General features: G+C 49.6%; 1 protein-coding gene across 1 annotated transcript in view; it reads left to right on the forward strand.

Moving 5' to 3' along the window:
• Positions 1–18,120, forward strand: part of URM1 (ubiquitin related modifier 1) — a 60,518-nt gene extending 42,398 nt beyond the window's left edge. The window contains exons 4-5 of the mRNA XM_078646645.1: positions 3,699–3,747; positions 16,876–18,120. Of these exons, the coding sequence (XP_078502771.1) occupies positions 3,699–3,747; positions 16,876–16,944 (118 nt within the window). The 3' untranslated portion in view covers positions 16,945–18,120. The remainder of the gene's footprint in view (positions 1–3,698; positions 3,748–16,875) is intronic.
• The last annotated feature ends 249 nt before the right edge of the window (positions 18,121–18,369 follow it).

Genomic DNA, 18,369 nt, shown 5'->3' on the forward strand with positions numbered 1-18,369 from the left:
TCAGCTGCCCCCCCTTCTCAATCTTATTTTGTTTTGTGCCTCTTGTATTTTGTTTTTCATTCTGGTTATCTGTTCAGCTGTTTTGTTTTTCATTCTGGTTATCTGTTCAGCTGTCCTATTCTGTTTTCGTGCAATTTTTCAGTTTCACCGCTAGCTTCCACTCATTTCCCGCTGCTGCCTCCCCTGCGGCCCTGCCCCCCCTGCGCGCCCATTCGCTCCACCCTCCCAGCTGCTCCTCCCTCCCACCTCCCCTTATATGGCGGCCGTGCCTAAGGCAAGCCCGCCTGCGCCTGGACCGCACCCAGCGCCAGACCCCTGGTCCCAGCGAATGCCACGACACCCGACGCCGCTACGACGCCAGCACCCTCCACGTACTCAATATCCGATGATCACACACCTGCTTCCTGGCCGCCCCGAAACGCACGCAAGGACCCTTCTCCTGGCGCAACTGCAGCTTCACCAGCATCCGTCCCACTAATCCACTAACCAGGAAAGAACCCAACTACCTCTGATTCATTCTTCTCAACACCCGCTCCACCCGCAAACACGCCGTTGAACTCTGAGACCTACTCGACTCAACCTCCCCTGACGTCGCCTTCCTGACGGAGACCTGGCTGAACCCCTCCTCGGCTCCCGACTTCGCCATAGCCATCCTGGACGGCTACAAGATCACTCGCAGGGACTGCACTAACGGAACAGGAGGAGGAATCGCCATCGTCCACAGGAACACCCTCAGAGTCTCGACCAACACTGACGACACCCTCAGCACCGCCGAACACCTGCACTTCCAGATTCACACCGATCCCAACACCACCCTCCGAGGAACCCTCGTCTACAGAACACCCGGGCCCCGACCACAGTTCAGCACTCCATCGCCGACTTCGTCAGCACACATGCCCTCGCCTCCACAGACTACATCCTTCTCGGGGACCTTAACTTCCACCTCTAGAACAACAACCGCAACTCCACAAACCGGATCGCCAACCTCACCAACCTCTGACTCCGACAACTTGTCACATCTCCCACCCACTCCGCCGGCCACACGCTTGACCCCATCTTCTCCTTCAACCGCACCACTGAACTCCACTGGACCGACCATCGCTGCATCCACTTCACCTTCTGGAAACCCACCACGCATCACCGCACCCAACAGATCCCACAACGCTGGTGGAGCAAAGTCACTGAAGAGCAGCTAACCACCACCCTCACCCGGAGCCCACCCGCCGACCCCACCGACCGGACACCTCCGCCCGCAACCTCAGACAATGGATCTACGACCGCGCCAACACCCTCGCCCGATCAAGAACCCCTCCAACAGACTCGCCAATAAGAAAGCCAGCTGGTTCACTGATGACCTCCAGGCCTCCAAGCAAACCTGCTGAAATCTAGAGAAGAAATGGCACCGTAAACAGACACCAGACAGCTACGCAGCCCACAAGAATGCCACCCGCAGGCACCACCACCTCATCAGATCTGCCAAGAGGGCCTCCTTCAAGGACCCCTTAGACAACAACGCACACAACAGCAAAGAGCTCTTCAACATCGTGAAGGAACTCTCCAACCCCAGCTCCAACACCAACGACATCCCACCTTCGCAAGACCTGTGCGAATCCCTTGCCACCTTCTTGCACCGCAAGATCGCTGACATCCATGACAGCTTCAACGTCACGACCGCCCCGGCAATCACCGAGACCTCCATCCCCACGGCTACCATCTGCACCAACCCCCTGCTCGCCTGAACCAACAAAAACGACAAAGACACCTTCAAAGTCATGAACACCATCCACTCTGGATCTCCGTCAGACCTATGCCCACACGACATTTTCAACAAAGCCAGCACCACCATCTCACCCCATCTCTGGAAAGCCATCAACACCTCCTTCGAGACAGCGACCTTCCCGGAGAGACGAAAGCACCCCGAGATTAACGCCTTACTCAAGAAACCCAAGGCTGACCCCAAGGAGCTCAAGAACTTCCGGCCCATCTCCCTGCTCCCGTTTCCGGCGAAGGTCATCGAGAAGACCGTCAACAGGCAACTGACCCGCTACCTCGAGGAGAACAGCATCCTGGACCCATCCCAGTCCGGGTTCCGCAGCAACCACAGCACCGAAACTGCCTTCATCGCCGCCACCGATGACATCATGGCCCTGCTGTACAACTGAGAAACCACGGCCCTCATCCTCCTGAACCTATCAGCTGCCTTCAACACCGTCTGCCACCGCACCCTACGCACACACCTCCATGACGCTGGAATCCAAGACAAGGCTCTGGACTGGACCACCTCCTTCCTCTCTGTCGGAACCCAGAACATTCACCTCCCCCTTTCCGCTCTGAGGCCACCGAGATCATCTGCGGGGTACCCCAGGGCTCATCCCTCAGCCCAACATTGTTCAACATCTACATGGCACTGCTAGCCCATGTCGCCCGACTGCATGACCTCAACATCATCTCCTACGCCGACGACACCCAGCTGATCCTCTCCCTCACCAAGAAACCCCTCACTACCAAAACCAACCTCCACGGAGGAATGAAAGCCGTCGCTGAGTGGATGAAGAACATCGGACAAGACAGAAGTCCTCATCCTCGGCTCCACCCCCTCGGCCTGGGAAGACTCCTGGTGGCCGACCGCACTGGCAACAGCTCCAACACCAACCGACCATGCACACAACCTAGGGTTCATCCTCAACTCCACTCTCTCTACGAAGCAGGTCAACGCCGTCTCATCCTCCTGCTTCAACACTCTCCGCAAGCTCTGCAAGATCTACAGGTGGATCCCCACCGAAACAAGAAGAACAGTCACCCAGGCCCTCGTCACCAGCAGACTGTACTACGGAAACAGCCTCTATGCAGGAGCCTCGGCCAAACTCCTAAAACGACATTCAAAATGCCTCTGCTCGCCTGATCTGCAACATCCCTCGGTGCAGTCACATCACACCCCACCTGAGAGACCTGCACTGGCTCCCCGTCAACAAGAGGATCACCTATAAGCTCCTCACTCACGCACACAAGGCACTCCACAACACAGGACCAGCACACCTCAACAGAAGACTCAGCTTCTACGCCACCAACCGCCAGCTCCGCTCTGCCGACCTCGCCCTCGCCACAGTCCGGCAGCAGATCATTCTCCCGCCTCGCCGCCAAGACCTGGAACACCCTCCCCATCCTCCTACGGCAGATCCAGGACCTGCTAACCTTCAGAAAGCTCCTCAAGACCTGGCTATTCGAGCACTAGCAGCATCCTCCCCGCCCCCCCAACCCCGCCCAGGGCCATGGGACCCTCAGGGGTAAGTAGTGCGCTTTACAAATGTCCTGATTGAATGATTGATTGATTTATTGATTGTGGCCTCTCTTCTCTGGTGACTCTTGTTCTCTCGCTCTTTGATGCTCTGGCCTCTCTTCTCGTGTGACTCTAGTTCTCTTGCTCTTTGATGCTATGTCCTCTCTTCTCTGGTGACTCTTGTTCTCTCGCTCTTTGATGCTATGTCCTCTCTTCTCTGGTGACTCTTGTTCTCTCGCTCTTTGATCCCGTGGCTCCAGTTCCTTCGCTGTTATGTTCCTCTGGTCTCACCACCCTGTGGCTCCTCATTTATTTGTACATCATCTGGTTCTTATTCTGCCTCTTTCCTGCTGTGGTCTCGTCTCTGTGGTCTTGTGACGTCTGCGCTCACAATCCTTCTCTCTTTCTGTTTTGTTCTCAGGCGGCCGGGGATCCTGGTGCTCATCAATGACGCAGACTGGGAGTTGATGGTGAGTGATCTGAGCAACATCTGTGTGAGTAATGATGGTTTTGCCCAAAGGGGTAAGGTAGGGGGCTATTAACGGGAGAGTAGAGATGAGGTTCCTAACAGGAAACTAAAGAGAGAACATGCAGACGTGAATTGACCTCAAACTTCCTGAAATGTCGGCTCTCTCACGGAAAATATAGATCTATAGATTTCTTTTCTATCTGGCTATTTTTGCATAGTTACACCCTTTTTCTGATTTTTCTCCCTGCACTTTGTAACGGACTCTTGGACCAAGGGAGTCTGTAATGTTTAACTCCTAACCGACCCCATCCCCTTGACTTGTTGAGGGGTCGCTCTTTTTTCTTTATTGGTCGCTTTTGGTATGGAACAGAACCTTCCCCACTGCTCAGCCAGTGGAGCGAGATGTTTGAATCCAGGATAAATACTGCAGCATCCCACAGACCCATGCAGAACCTGATTGTAGGAAAGTATGATCTGCTTTTATGGTTACCTCCACTTCTTGCCTGGTGCTAAGCTGGTACTGCCTAGTCTGACTGGTATCCTGCTAATCAGGACCCCAGTCTCTGTGCTTTCTCCCTTAAATTGGGATGGTAAGTGCTTGGGTACATCCCAGATTGTACACTGGTGTACCGTTTTAAGTCCCTAGTATATGGTACTGAGGTACTCGGGGCATAGGTACACCAGGGGTCCCCCATGGGCTTAGGCATGTATTATGTCACCCATGAGGGACCACTCAAACTGTAAGTACAGGCCTGCCATTGCAGTCTGTATAAGCTGGTGCAAGCACCACTTACGAAAGAGTCCGAGCGGGGTGTTTATTGCCATACTTACTACTGTCTGATACAGAGTGGGGCCTTCAATTTTAATTTTGTTCTTAAACGGGGGGTTGTTTTTAAATTGTACTTTGCCGAATTGCACTGCACTGATTTGCACAAAATACTTTTGCTGCTGTCTACATCCTGAGCTAGAATGCTAACGTGGTGCCTGGAATGTTCCTCCAACCCGCTAGCAGATTAGCGCTCTAGTCTTCAGAATTGTTTCTGTTTCCCGGCTCCCCCCCCTCCACTTCCGGTTTCGTATTTAAACTGGGAGGTTGCGACCGTGCACCGGGTGCGCCAAAGGCAAGCCCGTCTGCGCCCGTCCGCACCAAGACCGCGACAGGCACAGGATATGCTGGTAAAAACACCTCCCACCTGGTATATCAGGCAAATACACTTAGGGAGCTAAATAACAACTTTAAATGTAGCGGCCATGTATCGATGGACAATTTATGGGGTCCTGCTTCCTGTAGAACCTGTGCATGGACTATGCCTGGACCGGCATCCGAGGCACAGGCAAACCCCCTCACTACACAAAATAGTCTTAAAGGAGGGCTTATTAATGCACGCTCCATGTGCAGACACAATCAGGATATCAAGGATTTGATCCTGAATCACCACCTTGACTTTCTTTTTATAACGGAGACATGGCTTAAGGACTGGAGCAGCCCGACCTGTCGGTGGCCCTGCCTCCTGATTATGTTATATTCAGAGCAGATAGGCTAAAAGACAGGGGAGGCGGAGTTGCCATAATAGTCAGAAACTCCTTTAAGTGTCATACGTTTAATCTTGATCACATTAAAGGCGCCGAAAGTATGGGTTTCTCCATCGCCCTCCATGCCTCACTGTCCTTTACAGGAGGCTTAATATATCGTCCCCCAGGAAGCTCACCGGGATTTCTGGAATCCCTGAGCGAATCTTTAGGCCAGGTGGCACTCCGCTATCCTCATTTTACCCTCCTAGGGGATTTTAATTTACACCTGGAATCTAAAACTGAACCTCAGGTAAACAGTTTTCACAACACCTTAGAAATCTTTGGACTTTCGCAAAAAATAGGAGATGCAACGCACCTAGCAGGACATACCCTGGATGGGATCTGCTCCAACTTCCCAGCACTAGAGACTCATACTCCGATACCCCAAATTTGGACGGACCACTGCTTTATGCCATTTAGTATAAAGTTATATTGCCCTCACAAAATGGAGAAAAAATCCCGACAACCTATCACTACCTTACAAAACTGGACAGACTTAAGCAATCAGTCCAGTCACAGGTTCCCAAGTTGTCGGGAGATGTTGAGCTTGACTCAAACATTTTCCACTCCTGGATACAGTCTGCAACGCCTGATCTGGTCCCTCCAAAGCGCTTGAACAAAAATGATAAACTTAAGAAGATAAGTGCCCCATGGTACACACAGGCTCTGGTGGAAGTCCACCTCCAGTGCAAAAAGAGTGAAAGGAAATGGAGGAAAGACTACCACCCCACAACAAAAGATGTTTTTATAAAAAAAAGGAAGGATTACTTTGCACTTACAAAAATAGCCAAAAAAGATTATTACACTCAAGTGATTTCGGAAGCCCAACAAAGACAAAAGACTGTCTTTGCTATAGTGAAATCCGTTACTCACCCAAAAGCCCTTCAATTAGAAATTCCACCCTCACAAGGCCTCTGTGACCAGATTGCGGATTACTTTGAGGATAAAATAAAATTGATCTAGGAAGACTTCTCACAAACAGCGCCGCCAAACCCACAGGAAATAAAAAGCACCCCGGCGGAGGCTCTTAATTCCCTTAGTTTGTTCAAACCAGTTACTCTTGCTCAAACTAGGGATGCAATAATCTCATGTAAATCAGGATCACCTGCTGACGCGTGTCCTCCGTTTATTCTTCCCCAGATAGTTGATATAGTGAATCCGATCATTAACAGAATAGTTAATGATTCACTCAGTTCAGGAATTGTGCCTCGAGACTGGAAAAAAGCCACAGTCAAACCTTTAATGAAAACACAAAACAAAGACCCTACGGAACTTTCCAACCATATCCCATATCCCTCCTACCAGTACTTGGGAAAATAACGGAATCCATGGTCCACCAAGAACTTTCAAACTTTGTTGAAACACATAACATCTTGTACCAGCAACAATCAGGCTTCCGCCCCAAGCATTCTACGGAAACTGCCCTCATGGAAGTAACGGATTCCATTAAATTTATCAAGATGAAGGAAAAAACGCCGTCCCGATTTTGCTTGACTTATCGGCGGCATTCGATACCATTTCTCATAGCATACTCATCGAGAGACTGAGAGCAGATGGTATTACGGACAGAGCTCTTGACTGGATATCTTCTTTCCTTTCGGAGAGAACTCAAATAATATCTTTAGGTCTTTTTTCCTCAAATGAAAAAATATTAACCGCTGGAGCACCTCAGGGATCTATATTGAGTCCCCTACTCTTTAATATATACATGGCGCCCCTCGTCACCCTCATTGAATCGTATGGCATATGCGTTACTTCATATGCCGACGATACGCAATTGATCGTATCCCTGGAAAAAAATGCCATTAGAGCGGAACAAAATTTCCAAAACTGCTTAACGGAAAATTTTCAGTGGATGAAACATAACCACCTCAGATGTAATTCAAACAAAACTGAGATTCTGCCCAGGGGGAAAAATACCAACTTTTGCCCCAGTAAATGGTGGCCTGAAGGCACCATTCCGCCTCCTGCCTCGGTAGAGTTAGCAAGAAATCTTGGAATTCTTTACGATTCCTCTTTATCTTTGATTACCATGTAAGAAACATGGCAGGCAGCTGTTTTAATATAATAAAATCTCTGAAAAAATTATTTGATTTTCTTCCTATTGAGACAAGAAAGTCCGTTGCAGTCTCCCTTATACTTTCCGGTTTAGATTACTGTAACGGGCTGATGGCTGGGGTTTAGAAAGAATCATTAAAGAAGTTACAAAGTGTCCAACATGCAGCAGCCCGGCTGGTCCTAAAACTCCCTAGAAAATCCTCAGCATCTGCAGCCCTCAGGACGTTGCATTGGCTACCGATTCACAAAAGGATTCTGTTTAAGATTTTGTTGACTACGTTTAGAGCCTTAAATGATATCGGCCCAAAGTATTTGTCGAATAGATTTACCCGCTATAACCCAATTAGGGTCTTGAGATCAGCGGGGTGTAATCTGGCCAACTCCACGAAATTTCATCTTAAAACAAAAGGAGGCAAAACACTCGGGGTCTTGGCCTCTAAGGCCTGGAATGCTATGCCAAACGATCTGAGAATGCAACCCACTGAAGCCGCCTTCAGAAAAAAACTTAAAACCTGGCTATACAATCTGACAGATACGTATGTATACACAGTGTATCATAAGGTCCCATGATGTCTATTCCAAGCTTCAACCAAGGTCCCTGCGGGCGCTCGATGGGCGTCAGGGGAGGAACTGACACTTTGAAACTTTTGTCAGCTGCACCACAGACCTAACATTTCGAAACAGCATCCTTAATTCCATAGTCCATTCTTGGCCACCAGTAGGTGTATCTTATACGACGCTTCATGAGGGTGCAGCCAAGGTGACCTTCATGAGCTCTCTGTAATATTTCAATGCGAAAAACATTGGGAGCAACACATTTATCACCCCTAAGGAGTAAACCATCTTCCAGAGTAAGTTCATCTTGAACCTTCCAGAACGGTTGAACAAGAGAATTAACTATCTTCTTCCTAGGCCACCCTTCAAACACCTGAGAGCACGCTTCTTGAAGCATGCAATCAGACTCCATGGCTTCCAACCATTCATTCTCTAAGCATAGATTCAAACAAGATGCCTCCAATGCTGCTACTAAACAATCTTCACAGTCCTCATTTGAAAAATCATATAAATTGACATTTTCAAGTTCTTCAGACTTAACCAGAAATCTAGACAAGAAATCAGCTCGTCCATTCCTTCCCCCAGATATATGTTGGACATCAAACTGATACTGGAGGAGTTTTGAGACCATGCGAAGGATCCTGTGGGAAGAACATTTGCTCATTCCCCCTCCAAGGATATTAAATAAAGGCTTGTGATCAGTCTGCAACAAAAACCTTTTTTCCCAAATGTATGAATAAAGCTTCTCAATATCCCAGGTGCAGGCTAACAACTCCCTCTCTATGACAGAGTACTGAAGCTCAGCAGATCTCAGGACTCTTGAAGCAAAACATATAGTGTTCTCAACTCCTCTGTCAGTCTGAGTCAACATGGCACCTAGACCCACTTGGCTGGCATCCACAGTGACACAGCAAGGAAGATTAGGATCAAACGGCTTAAGTACAGAATCATCCCTTAAGGAAGATTTAATGGTATTGAGAGCATCTTCACAATCACTGCAACATTCAAACTTCACCCCTTTTTTGAGTAGATTGCTGATGGGTCTGACGTTTGAAGCAAAATTAGGGCCAAATCTCGAGTAATACTCGCACAGACCCAACAGAGATTTGACACCTGTCTTGCCTACAGGAGCCAGGCGTCTATGATTGCTGTTAACAACCCAGACTTGGGACTGACACCATCCTCAGAAATGACATGACCCAAATATTCCACTTTAGAACGGAGAAACTCACACTTCTCTTGCTTGGGTACTACACCATTCTTCTTGAAGAGAGTGAGAACATTGTCAAGATTAGAGTTATGAGAGGCCAGATCACTCACAAAGACCAGTACATCATCTTGAAAGACTAAGACACCCTCAACCCTTTTAAGGATGTTGACCATGATCCTCCGAAAAACAAAGGCTGCTGACGCCAGCCCAAAAGGCATACGACAATATCGGAAAGTACCTAAAGGGGAAATTAAAGCAGTCAAATGACGAGATCCAGGGTCTAATTCTACCTGGCGGTATGCACTGGCTAAATCCAACTTGGTAAAGTAACGAGCACCCTTAGTGGAAGCAAGAAGATCACTTATTCTAGGTAAAGGAAGGGAGTCTATCCAGATCTCCTTGTTCACGGACCTTAAGTCAACACAAATACGGAGATCTCCCCCTCTCTTTCTGGCCACGACAAAAGGTGGCAACCACAAAGAGGATTCTGCGGGCTCAATGATCCCTTTAGAACAAAGACTTTTGAGTTATTTATCTAAATCATCTCTTACACTAAATGGAACCCCCCTAAGCTTGTGTTTAACTGGTATAGATCCACCCTTTACAACTATTTTATGTTTGTAGCCTTTAATTTTTCCTAATGCGTTCCCAAAAACCTCTGTAAACGTATCCTTCCAATACTGACTCTCTTCTTCGTTCCCAACAACTAAGACCTGTTCTTTGGTACCTGGCTTAAGTATCATGCCAAAAAGTCCCTGGTGAAACCATCCCAAAATGTTGAGCCCTTTGACAGCAACATATATTTTTCCCTTGATCCTTCTGTCTTTGAAAACCAACTCCTCTTTGAAAAATCCCAAAAGCTCAATTTTATGTCCTTCATAGGACACTGGTGACCTGTTGGGAGGAGAAAGACTTTGAGACCTATGCCAAACGTCATCAAATAGTTTTGGTGTTATCATTGTTAATTTATTTATCACCCATAAGGAGTTGGTTTACCCATTTCATTGAAAATAACAGGGCGTCCGATGCCAAAACAGCACTCTGCACCCGGCCGCCCTAGTGACGCTGAGGGAGCCCCTTTGGTGCTGTCTTGAACCCCCATTCGCCCTGACCTTAAGTCCAGGAGGTTTGCTGATACAACCTTGTGGCCTGCACGTAAGCAGGCCCCAAACGGAGGCACCCTATTCCCCGTTGGATAACATTGGGCTTCTGCACCCGGCCGCCCTAGTGCTGCTGAGGGTGTAACAAGAGTCCATCCTTGACCTGGGAGACCCCTGAGTCTAATTTTAGAAACCCAACTCCCACAACAAAGTACTTTCCTCTGAGCCGATAACACTATTTTCTCCAATAGGATACCATTGACTGTTTTTCTATGAAAAGTTTCTAAGTGTGGAGTTGGAAAATCTATAAAAGTCTTTAAAACTGTAACAAAATAACAAACGCTTTTACTTATTTGTTTACAGGAATTGTCCCAGTGCAGTATCCAGGTATACTACACTGTGTAAGAAAAATAATCTGTAAAGTAATCTACTTGACATTCTATTGAAAAGCCAATACAAAGTATATGTCCAATATTTCAAAGCATTGCATTACTAGTAGCTCTACTGTAATCAAACCAAAGTATATACACAACTGAAAGTCCAAACTGTATTATTACTGCAAAGTATAAATCACTTACATGTGCCAGGCTTGCTTGGTTCTAAAATAAAACAACTGTATATTTTTTTCTACAAAAACAATTGGCCTAGAATTCAGTTGAGTGTGTGAGACCATTTGCTGACTGAGTGTGTACAACAAATGCTTAACACTGTCCTCTGATACTGCTTTACTGCTCGACCACACTACCGCAAATAGAGAGTAAGGTACTATCTACTTTTACCCCTGCCTCCCTTTGGTGTTCCACTGGACTATGTGCACACTATACCTTACTTTGGTATAGTATATACGAGGCAGCTTCCAACAGGGTCACCTCACGGAATCATTGTGGCTACTTGTACATGTGGTGCTTCCAAGTTCTGTGAATAAAGTGAAGGTCCCGAAACCCAAAGGTTCCCCAGCTGCCCTAGTTTTTTTGAGCTGCTGCCTATGACCCTCTGACTGCCAGCTACATTGATCTGCTGCTCCTTCCCGCATGTGCTACCAAAGACACCATAGGTGCCTGCCGCTGAACCAGTACTTCACAGGCCCACTCTTTCAGGAGAAGACCCTTATCTCCTTCCCGCTCTCGGCCTCCTCAGGCTAATATCCAGCGACTCCCTTCTTTTATATGTGACCCAGGCAGGTCCGGTACAACGCATGCGCTCCTCCTCTCATGCCATGAAGAGGATTGTCAGCCTCACTGCTGGTCAGTTTCTGCAAAACCTTGCTCCATACCTCACTACTGGTTCGGTTCTGCGCACCCTCGTTCTGTACCTTACTACTGGTCAGGTTCTGCGAACCCCACTGTCCTGTACATTAATGCTGGTCAGTTTCTGTGAACCCTGCTGTTCTGTACCTCACTATGGGTCATGTTCTGTGAACTCCGCTGGTCCATACCTCACTGCCGGTCAGTTTCTGCGATCCCCACTGTTCCATACCTCACTACTGTTCACGTTCTGCAAACACCGCTATCCGGTAGCTGACTACTGGTCAGGTTCTGCGAACCCCGCTGTCCCGTACTTCACTACTGGTCAGTTTCTGCAAACCCCACTGTTCCATACCTCACTACTGTTCACGTTCTGCAAACACCGCTATCCGGTAGCTGACTACTGGTCAGGTTCTGCGGACCCCGCAGTGCCGTACCTCACTACTAGTTAGTTTCTGCAAACCCTTGTTCGGTAGTTCGCTGCTGGCCATTTACCGAGAACCCCATGTTCCATACCTCACTGCTGGTAACTTTTTGCATACCTTTGTTTCGTACTTCACTACTGGCCAGTTTCTATGAACCCTTGTTCCGTACCTCACTACTGGTCAGTTTCTGCGAACCCTTGTTCCGTACCTCACTACTGGTCCATTTATGCAAACCCCGTGTTCCGTACCTCACTGCTAGTCAGTTTCTGCGAACTCCACTGTTCCGTACCTCGCTACTGGTCAGGTTCTGCGGACCCAGCTGTCCTGTACCTCACTACTCACTACTGGTCTGGTTCTGTGAATCCCGCTGTCCCGTACCTCACTACTGGTCAGTTTCTGCAAACCCTTGTTCCGTACCTCACTAATAGTCAGGTAATGCAAGCCCTTGTTGTGGAGAAGCGTGGCTCAGTGGTTAGAGGCGGCAGACCCGGAAGCTGAGATCGACTGTGGACCAGGGTTCGATTCCCCGCCTCGGCGGGTCTCGGGCTCAAAATTCCACGGACTCGACAATTCTCGCTCTGGTGCCTACTCAACTCACGGGGTCACACTCTGCGACTCTGGGCAATAGCTTGCTTAATCTCCACTACGGCCCCTCGCGGTGGGATGCCTGGCTTTCACCTTGTGGACACCCTGCTGGGGTTTCTCACAGGGGAATACCAGGACGGGTTCCCTAAGCAAGCGCCGGGACGCTCACGGGCAGCTGTGCGCTTTACAAATCCAGCACATTTACATTTACATTTACATTTTGTTCCGTACCTCACTACTGGTCAGTTTATGCAAACCCTTGTTCTGCACCTCACTACTGGTCAGGTTCTGCGAGCCCCGCTGTCCTGTAGCGCACTACTGGTCAGGTTCTGTGAAACCTGCTGTCTCGTACCTCACTACTGGTCAGGTTCTGCGAACCCCGCTGTTCTGTACCTCCCTACAGGTCAGGTTCTGCAAACCCTGCTGTTCCATACCTCGCTGCTGGTGAGTTTCTGCAATCACCGCTGTCCATACTTCACTACTGGTCAGGTTCTGCGAACCCTACTGTCCCGTAGCTCACCACTAATCAGATTCTGTGAACCCCGCTTTCCCGTACGTCAGGTTCTGCTAACCCAGCTGTTCCATACCTCACTGCTGGTCAGTTTCTGCGACCCCCACTGTTCCATACCTCAGTACTGGTCCGTTTCTGCGAGCCCTCGTTCCATACCTCACTACTGGTCAGTTTCTGTGAACCCTTGTTCCGTACCTCACTACTGGTCAGGTTCTGCGAACCCTTGTTCCGTACCTCGCTACTGCTCAGTTTCTGCGAACCCCACTGTTCCGTATCTCACTACTGGTCAGGTTCTGCAAACCCCGCTGCCCCGTACCTCACTACTGGTCAATTTCTGCGAACCCCACTGCCCCGTACCTCACTACTGGTCAGGTTCTGCAAACTCCGCTGTCCTGTACCTCACTACTGGTCAGTTTCTGTGAACCCTTGGTCCGTACCTCACTACTGGTCAGTTTCTGGGAACCCTTGTTCCGTGCCTCACTACTGGTCAGGCTCTGCGAACCCTTGTTCCGTAATACAGCTCAACCACTGCTGCACTTGCCATGGAGTACCATAGGGTGGCCGTCACAGGACGGAATTGCGCGGCTTGACTGGCCACATAGTAAGGTACGGTGTCCGTCACAGGACGAACTAGCGTGGCTTGACTGGCCACAGAGTACCGTAGGGTGGCCATTACAGGACGGCCTAGCGCCGCTTTACTGGCCACAGAGTCCAGTAGGGTGGGCGTCACAGGACGGACAAGCGCAGCTTGACTGGCCACAGAGTCCAGTAGGGTGGCCGTCACAGGACGGACTAGTGCAGCTTGACTGGCCACAGAGTCCAGTAGGGTGGCCGTCACAGGACGGACTAGCGCAGCTTGACTGGCCACAGAGTACCGTAGGGTGGCTGTCACAGGACGGACTAGCGCTGCTTGACGGGCCACAGAGTACCGTAGGGTGGCCGTCACAGGACGGACTAGCGCAGCTTGACTGGTCGCAGAGTACAGTAGGGTGGCCGTCACAGGACGGACTAGCGCAGCTTGACTGGTCACAGAGTACTGTAGGGTGGCCGTCACAGGACGGACTAGCGCAGCTGGACTGGCCACAGAGTACCGTAGGGTGGCCGTCACAGGATGGACTAGTGCAGCTTGACTGGCCACAGAGTCCAGTAGGGTGGCCGTCACAGGACGGACTAGCGCAGCTTGACTGGCCACAGAGTACCGTAGGGTGGCCGTCACAGGACGGGCTAGCGCAGCTTGACTGGTCGCAGAGTACAGTAGGGTGGCCGTCACAGGACGGACTAGCGCAGCTTGACTGGTCGCAGAGTACAGTAGGGTGGCCGTCACAGGACGGACTAGCGCAGCTGGACTGGCCACAGAGTACCGTAGGGTGGCCGTCACAGGATGGACAAGCGGAGCTTGACTGGCCACAGAGTACCGTAGGGTGGCCGTCAAAGGACGGACTAGCGCAGCTTGACTGGCCACAGAGTCCAGTAGGGTGGCCATCACAGGACGGACTAGTGCAGCTTTACTGGCCACAGAGTACAGTAGGGTGGGCGTCACAGGACGGACAAGCGCAGCTTTACTGGCCACAGAGTACAGTAGGGTGGGCGTCACAGGACGGACAAGCGCAGCTTGACTGGCCACAGAGTACCGTAGGGTGGCCGTCAAAGGATGGACTAGCGCAGCTTGACTGGCCACAGAGTACTGTAGGGTGGCCGTCACATGATGGACTAGCGCAGCTTGACTGGCCACAGAGCACCGTAGGGTGGCCGTCACAGGACAGACCTGCGCAGCTTGGGCAGGTGATGACTGGCGCTCTCCCTAGAGTGCTACAAGAACCCTTGTTCCGCACCTCACTACTGGTCCGTTTATGCAAACCCCGTGTTCCGTACATCACTGCTAGTCAGTTTCTGCGAACCCCACTGTTCCGTACCTCGCTACTGGTCAGGTTCTGCGGACCCAGCTGTCCTGTACCTCACTACTCACTACTGGTCTGGTTCTGCGAACCCTTGTTCCGTACCTCACTACTGGTCAGTTTCTGCAAACCCTTGTTCCGTACCTCACTACTAGTCAGGTAATGCAAGCCCTTGTTCCGTACCTCACTACTGGTCAGTTTATGCAAACCCTTGTTCTGCACCTCACTACTGGTCAGGTTCTGCGAGCCCCGCTGTCCTGTAGCGCACTACTGGTCAGGTTCTGTGAACCCTGCTGTCTCGTACCTCACTACTGGTCAGGTTCTGCGAACCCTGCTGTTCTGTACCTCCCTACAGGTCAGGTTCTGCAAACCCTGCTGTTCCATACCTCGCTGCTGGTGAGTTTCTGCAATCACCGCTGTCCATACTTCACTACTGGTCAGGTTCTGCGAACCCTACTGTCCCGTAGCTCACCACTAATCAGATTCTGTGAACCCCGCTTTCCCGTACGTCAGGTTCTGCTAACCCAGCTGTTCCATACCTCACTGCTGGTCAGTTTCTGCGACCCCCACTGTTCCATACCTCAGTACTGGTCCGTTTCTGCGAGCCCTCGTTCCATACCTCACTACTGGTCAGTTTCTGTGAACCCTTGTTCCGTACCTCACTACTGGTCAGGTTCTGCGAACCCTTGTTCCGTACCTCGCTACTGCTCAGTTTCTGCGAACCCCACTGTTCCGTATCTCACTACTGGTCAGGTTCTGCAAACCCCGCTGCCCCGTACCTCACTACTGGTCAATTTCTGCGAACCCCACTGCCCCGTACCTCACTACTGGTCAGGTTCTGCAAACTCCGCTGTCCTGTACCTCACTACTGGTCAGTTTCTGTGAACCCTTGGTCCGTACCTCACTACTGGTCAGTTTCTGTGAACCCTTGGTCCGTACCTCACTACTGGTCAGGTTCTGCAAACCCTTGTTCCGTAAGTACAGTAGGGTGGCCGTCACATGATGGACAAGCGCAGCTTGACTGGCCGCAGAGCACCGTACACAGGACGGACAAGCGCAGCTTGGGCAGGTGATGACTGGCGCTCTCCCTAGAGTGCTACAAGAATCATATTAGGCCTGGGTAAGCCTTCCCTCCTTTCGAAATTAAATGATTTAAATCTCACTCAACGACGTCCAAATCACTTTCTGTGGCTGCAACATTTCTGTGGAATTCACTCCTTGAAAAACCTGAGAAGCAAAAAAAGCATTATTTCATTTAGAAAAATTGTGAAAATTGTACTTTTCAGTCTCCACCTAAACATTGACATCACTTTTCCCCCACTTGAAGAGATGGTCAGTCTGTACATCCTTTGACTGCCCCCCCTCACCTTCTCCCGACAGGCCTTTCATCTAAGCTCTCTCCTCACCACTTCATTTCCCTGTCCTACAGTATCTGGTCTCCGCTCCCTCCTTTAAGGCTTCTTTCCCCATCACGCTTGGTTCCTGAGGTTCATGCTCACCTGCCTCCCTGCCTCTCCGTTACCCGCCCACCCCTTCTTTCGCCTTGTTGTTGTAACCTCTCTGACGGTTATATTCTTATTACTGCTCTTTGTATCCTTCGTGGAATTGTGAGAATAAAGTTATTGTTCATTGCAAAGTGCACTGATCCCCTTTGGTCAGTAAATACATACATAAATAATTGATTGACGGGACATTATTTCCTTGGGATGTCATTGGTGGCTTCTTTTGTTCTTGTTTGCTGTTTGTGGGTCTGTTCTTGTTTGATAGGATGTTACTGGTTGTGCCATTGTTACCTTTGCCTGTCATTGCTTGTGGTATGTACTGACTGCTCGCTTCTTCCCATGGCCCAGTCATGTGTTGAGCACTGGCTTCTCTGGGCTGTTCTTAGCTGGGTGTCAGTTTATTTCTTCTGGTTTTTTGTGGTTGTTTATTTCAAGAATAACGGTGTTCCTGTCTTGTCTTCTTTCCTCCCAGGGAGAGTTGGACTACACACTGCAGAACCAGGACAATGTTGTCTTCATTTCCACTTTACATGGAGGTTAATCGCCGAGAGACACTTTTGACTCAAATCCAAAAACATATAAATGTGAAGATGGCCGATGGTGTGCCAAGCCTGCCTTCCTCGAGTCGCCTCTACTCCAGACACGCTTTCTTCCTCCAGGTGCCTCTCTTTGTTTTGAAGACCACCCTTCATCTTAAGACTCGTCCTATCAGGGGCACTTTTTGCGTCAAGACCCGTATGCCTCCGATGCAAACTTTTACTCTGTTTCGTCCTTCCACGCCCCACGCAAGGCTCACCCTAAGGTGAAACTCCTGCATCACAAGGTGTTCCTGACCTGATATCTGTCCATGAGACATACCCCTTGCCCACCCAAGGTTCATTTTGTTTGTCTGAGATCAGTCTTTCTCCCAAGTTAGTTGTGCCCGGAGTGCTTCCTGTTTCTGGTCTATCCTGGCCACAAGATTGGTCTTGCCTTGATGCCTGTTTTCCAGAGCCTCTCTTTCTTTTTTATAAGCCAACTTTGGCCCCTAAAGTAAGGCGGGGGGTCATGTGGGACTTCTAAGACCTCTATCATTACGAGAGTGCAGTGGTGTGATTGAATCGCTGGAAGCCTTGTGACCGTGGAATGAAGTATGCGTGTTTTTCATTGTTTCCGGGTTATGTTCTTACCTGGGGAGGGAAGTGCGGGACTGCATGAACCTCCCATACTTTGTCCAGAGAACGCCCCCCAGTGCAAAGCGATGGGGCAGGAGAGTTCTCGATTGGCAATAAAGTTTGACCTCATATGCTGTGCTGCAAGGAAGCATTTTCATGTCTTGGAACGTGCTTGCAAGTTTATCCCTTGATCTGAGTTGAAGACGTTGACTTTGCCTTCGAGGGCCCGTGGGCCAGTTTGGTCTGATGAGAGTTCAGCACCGAAGATTCTCGCGAGAAAGAGGAGTCCGCCTCAGTGTTTGCTTCTTCGAGGGCATTGGTAGTGTCAAAGACCTGTAGAAGCGCCTGCGGAGAGAAAGGAACCAGAAAGGAACCTCGCCTTCTCAGTTAGTCTGCCTTCACCAAACATTTGTTTTCAACTATTCTTTGATTTTCCCAGTCATACTGTTTCTAAAGACTATTCTTACACTTATTTTATTCAGCCATAAAAAGAAACATCATCAATGGTCTTTGTTGAATAATAATAAACATTGATTTCTTTAGAAGTAAAGCAATTAACAATACTATGACTCCTCACCTAATATAACTATTCCGAGGTCTTACTAGTAACTTCTTGTACTGTTCGCTACATTAATTGTACATGGGGACGCCTCTTTGCTGGGGCCGCTGCGCGCTTTTTAAGTCAGCCTAATATAATATAACATAACATGCATTTCAATTACTGTGAGAAATGGCGTTATTGGTTGAGGGGGTTGGGACCCCCATTCAGGCAACATCCAGAATCCTTCTCAGGGTGAACCAGAGAAGTCACT

Source organism: Lissotriton helveticus, chromosome 5_2 (genome assembly GCF_964261635.1).
Source record: "Lissotriton helveticus chromosome 5_2, aLisHel1.1, whole genome shotgun sequence".
NCBI lineage: Eukaryota > Metazoa > Chordata > Amphibia > Caudata > Salamandridae > Lissotriton > Lissotriton helveticus.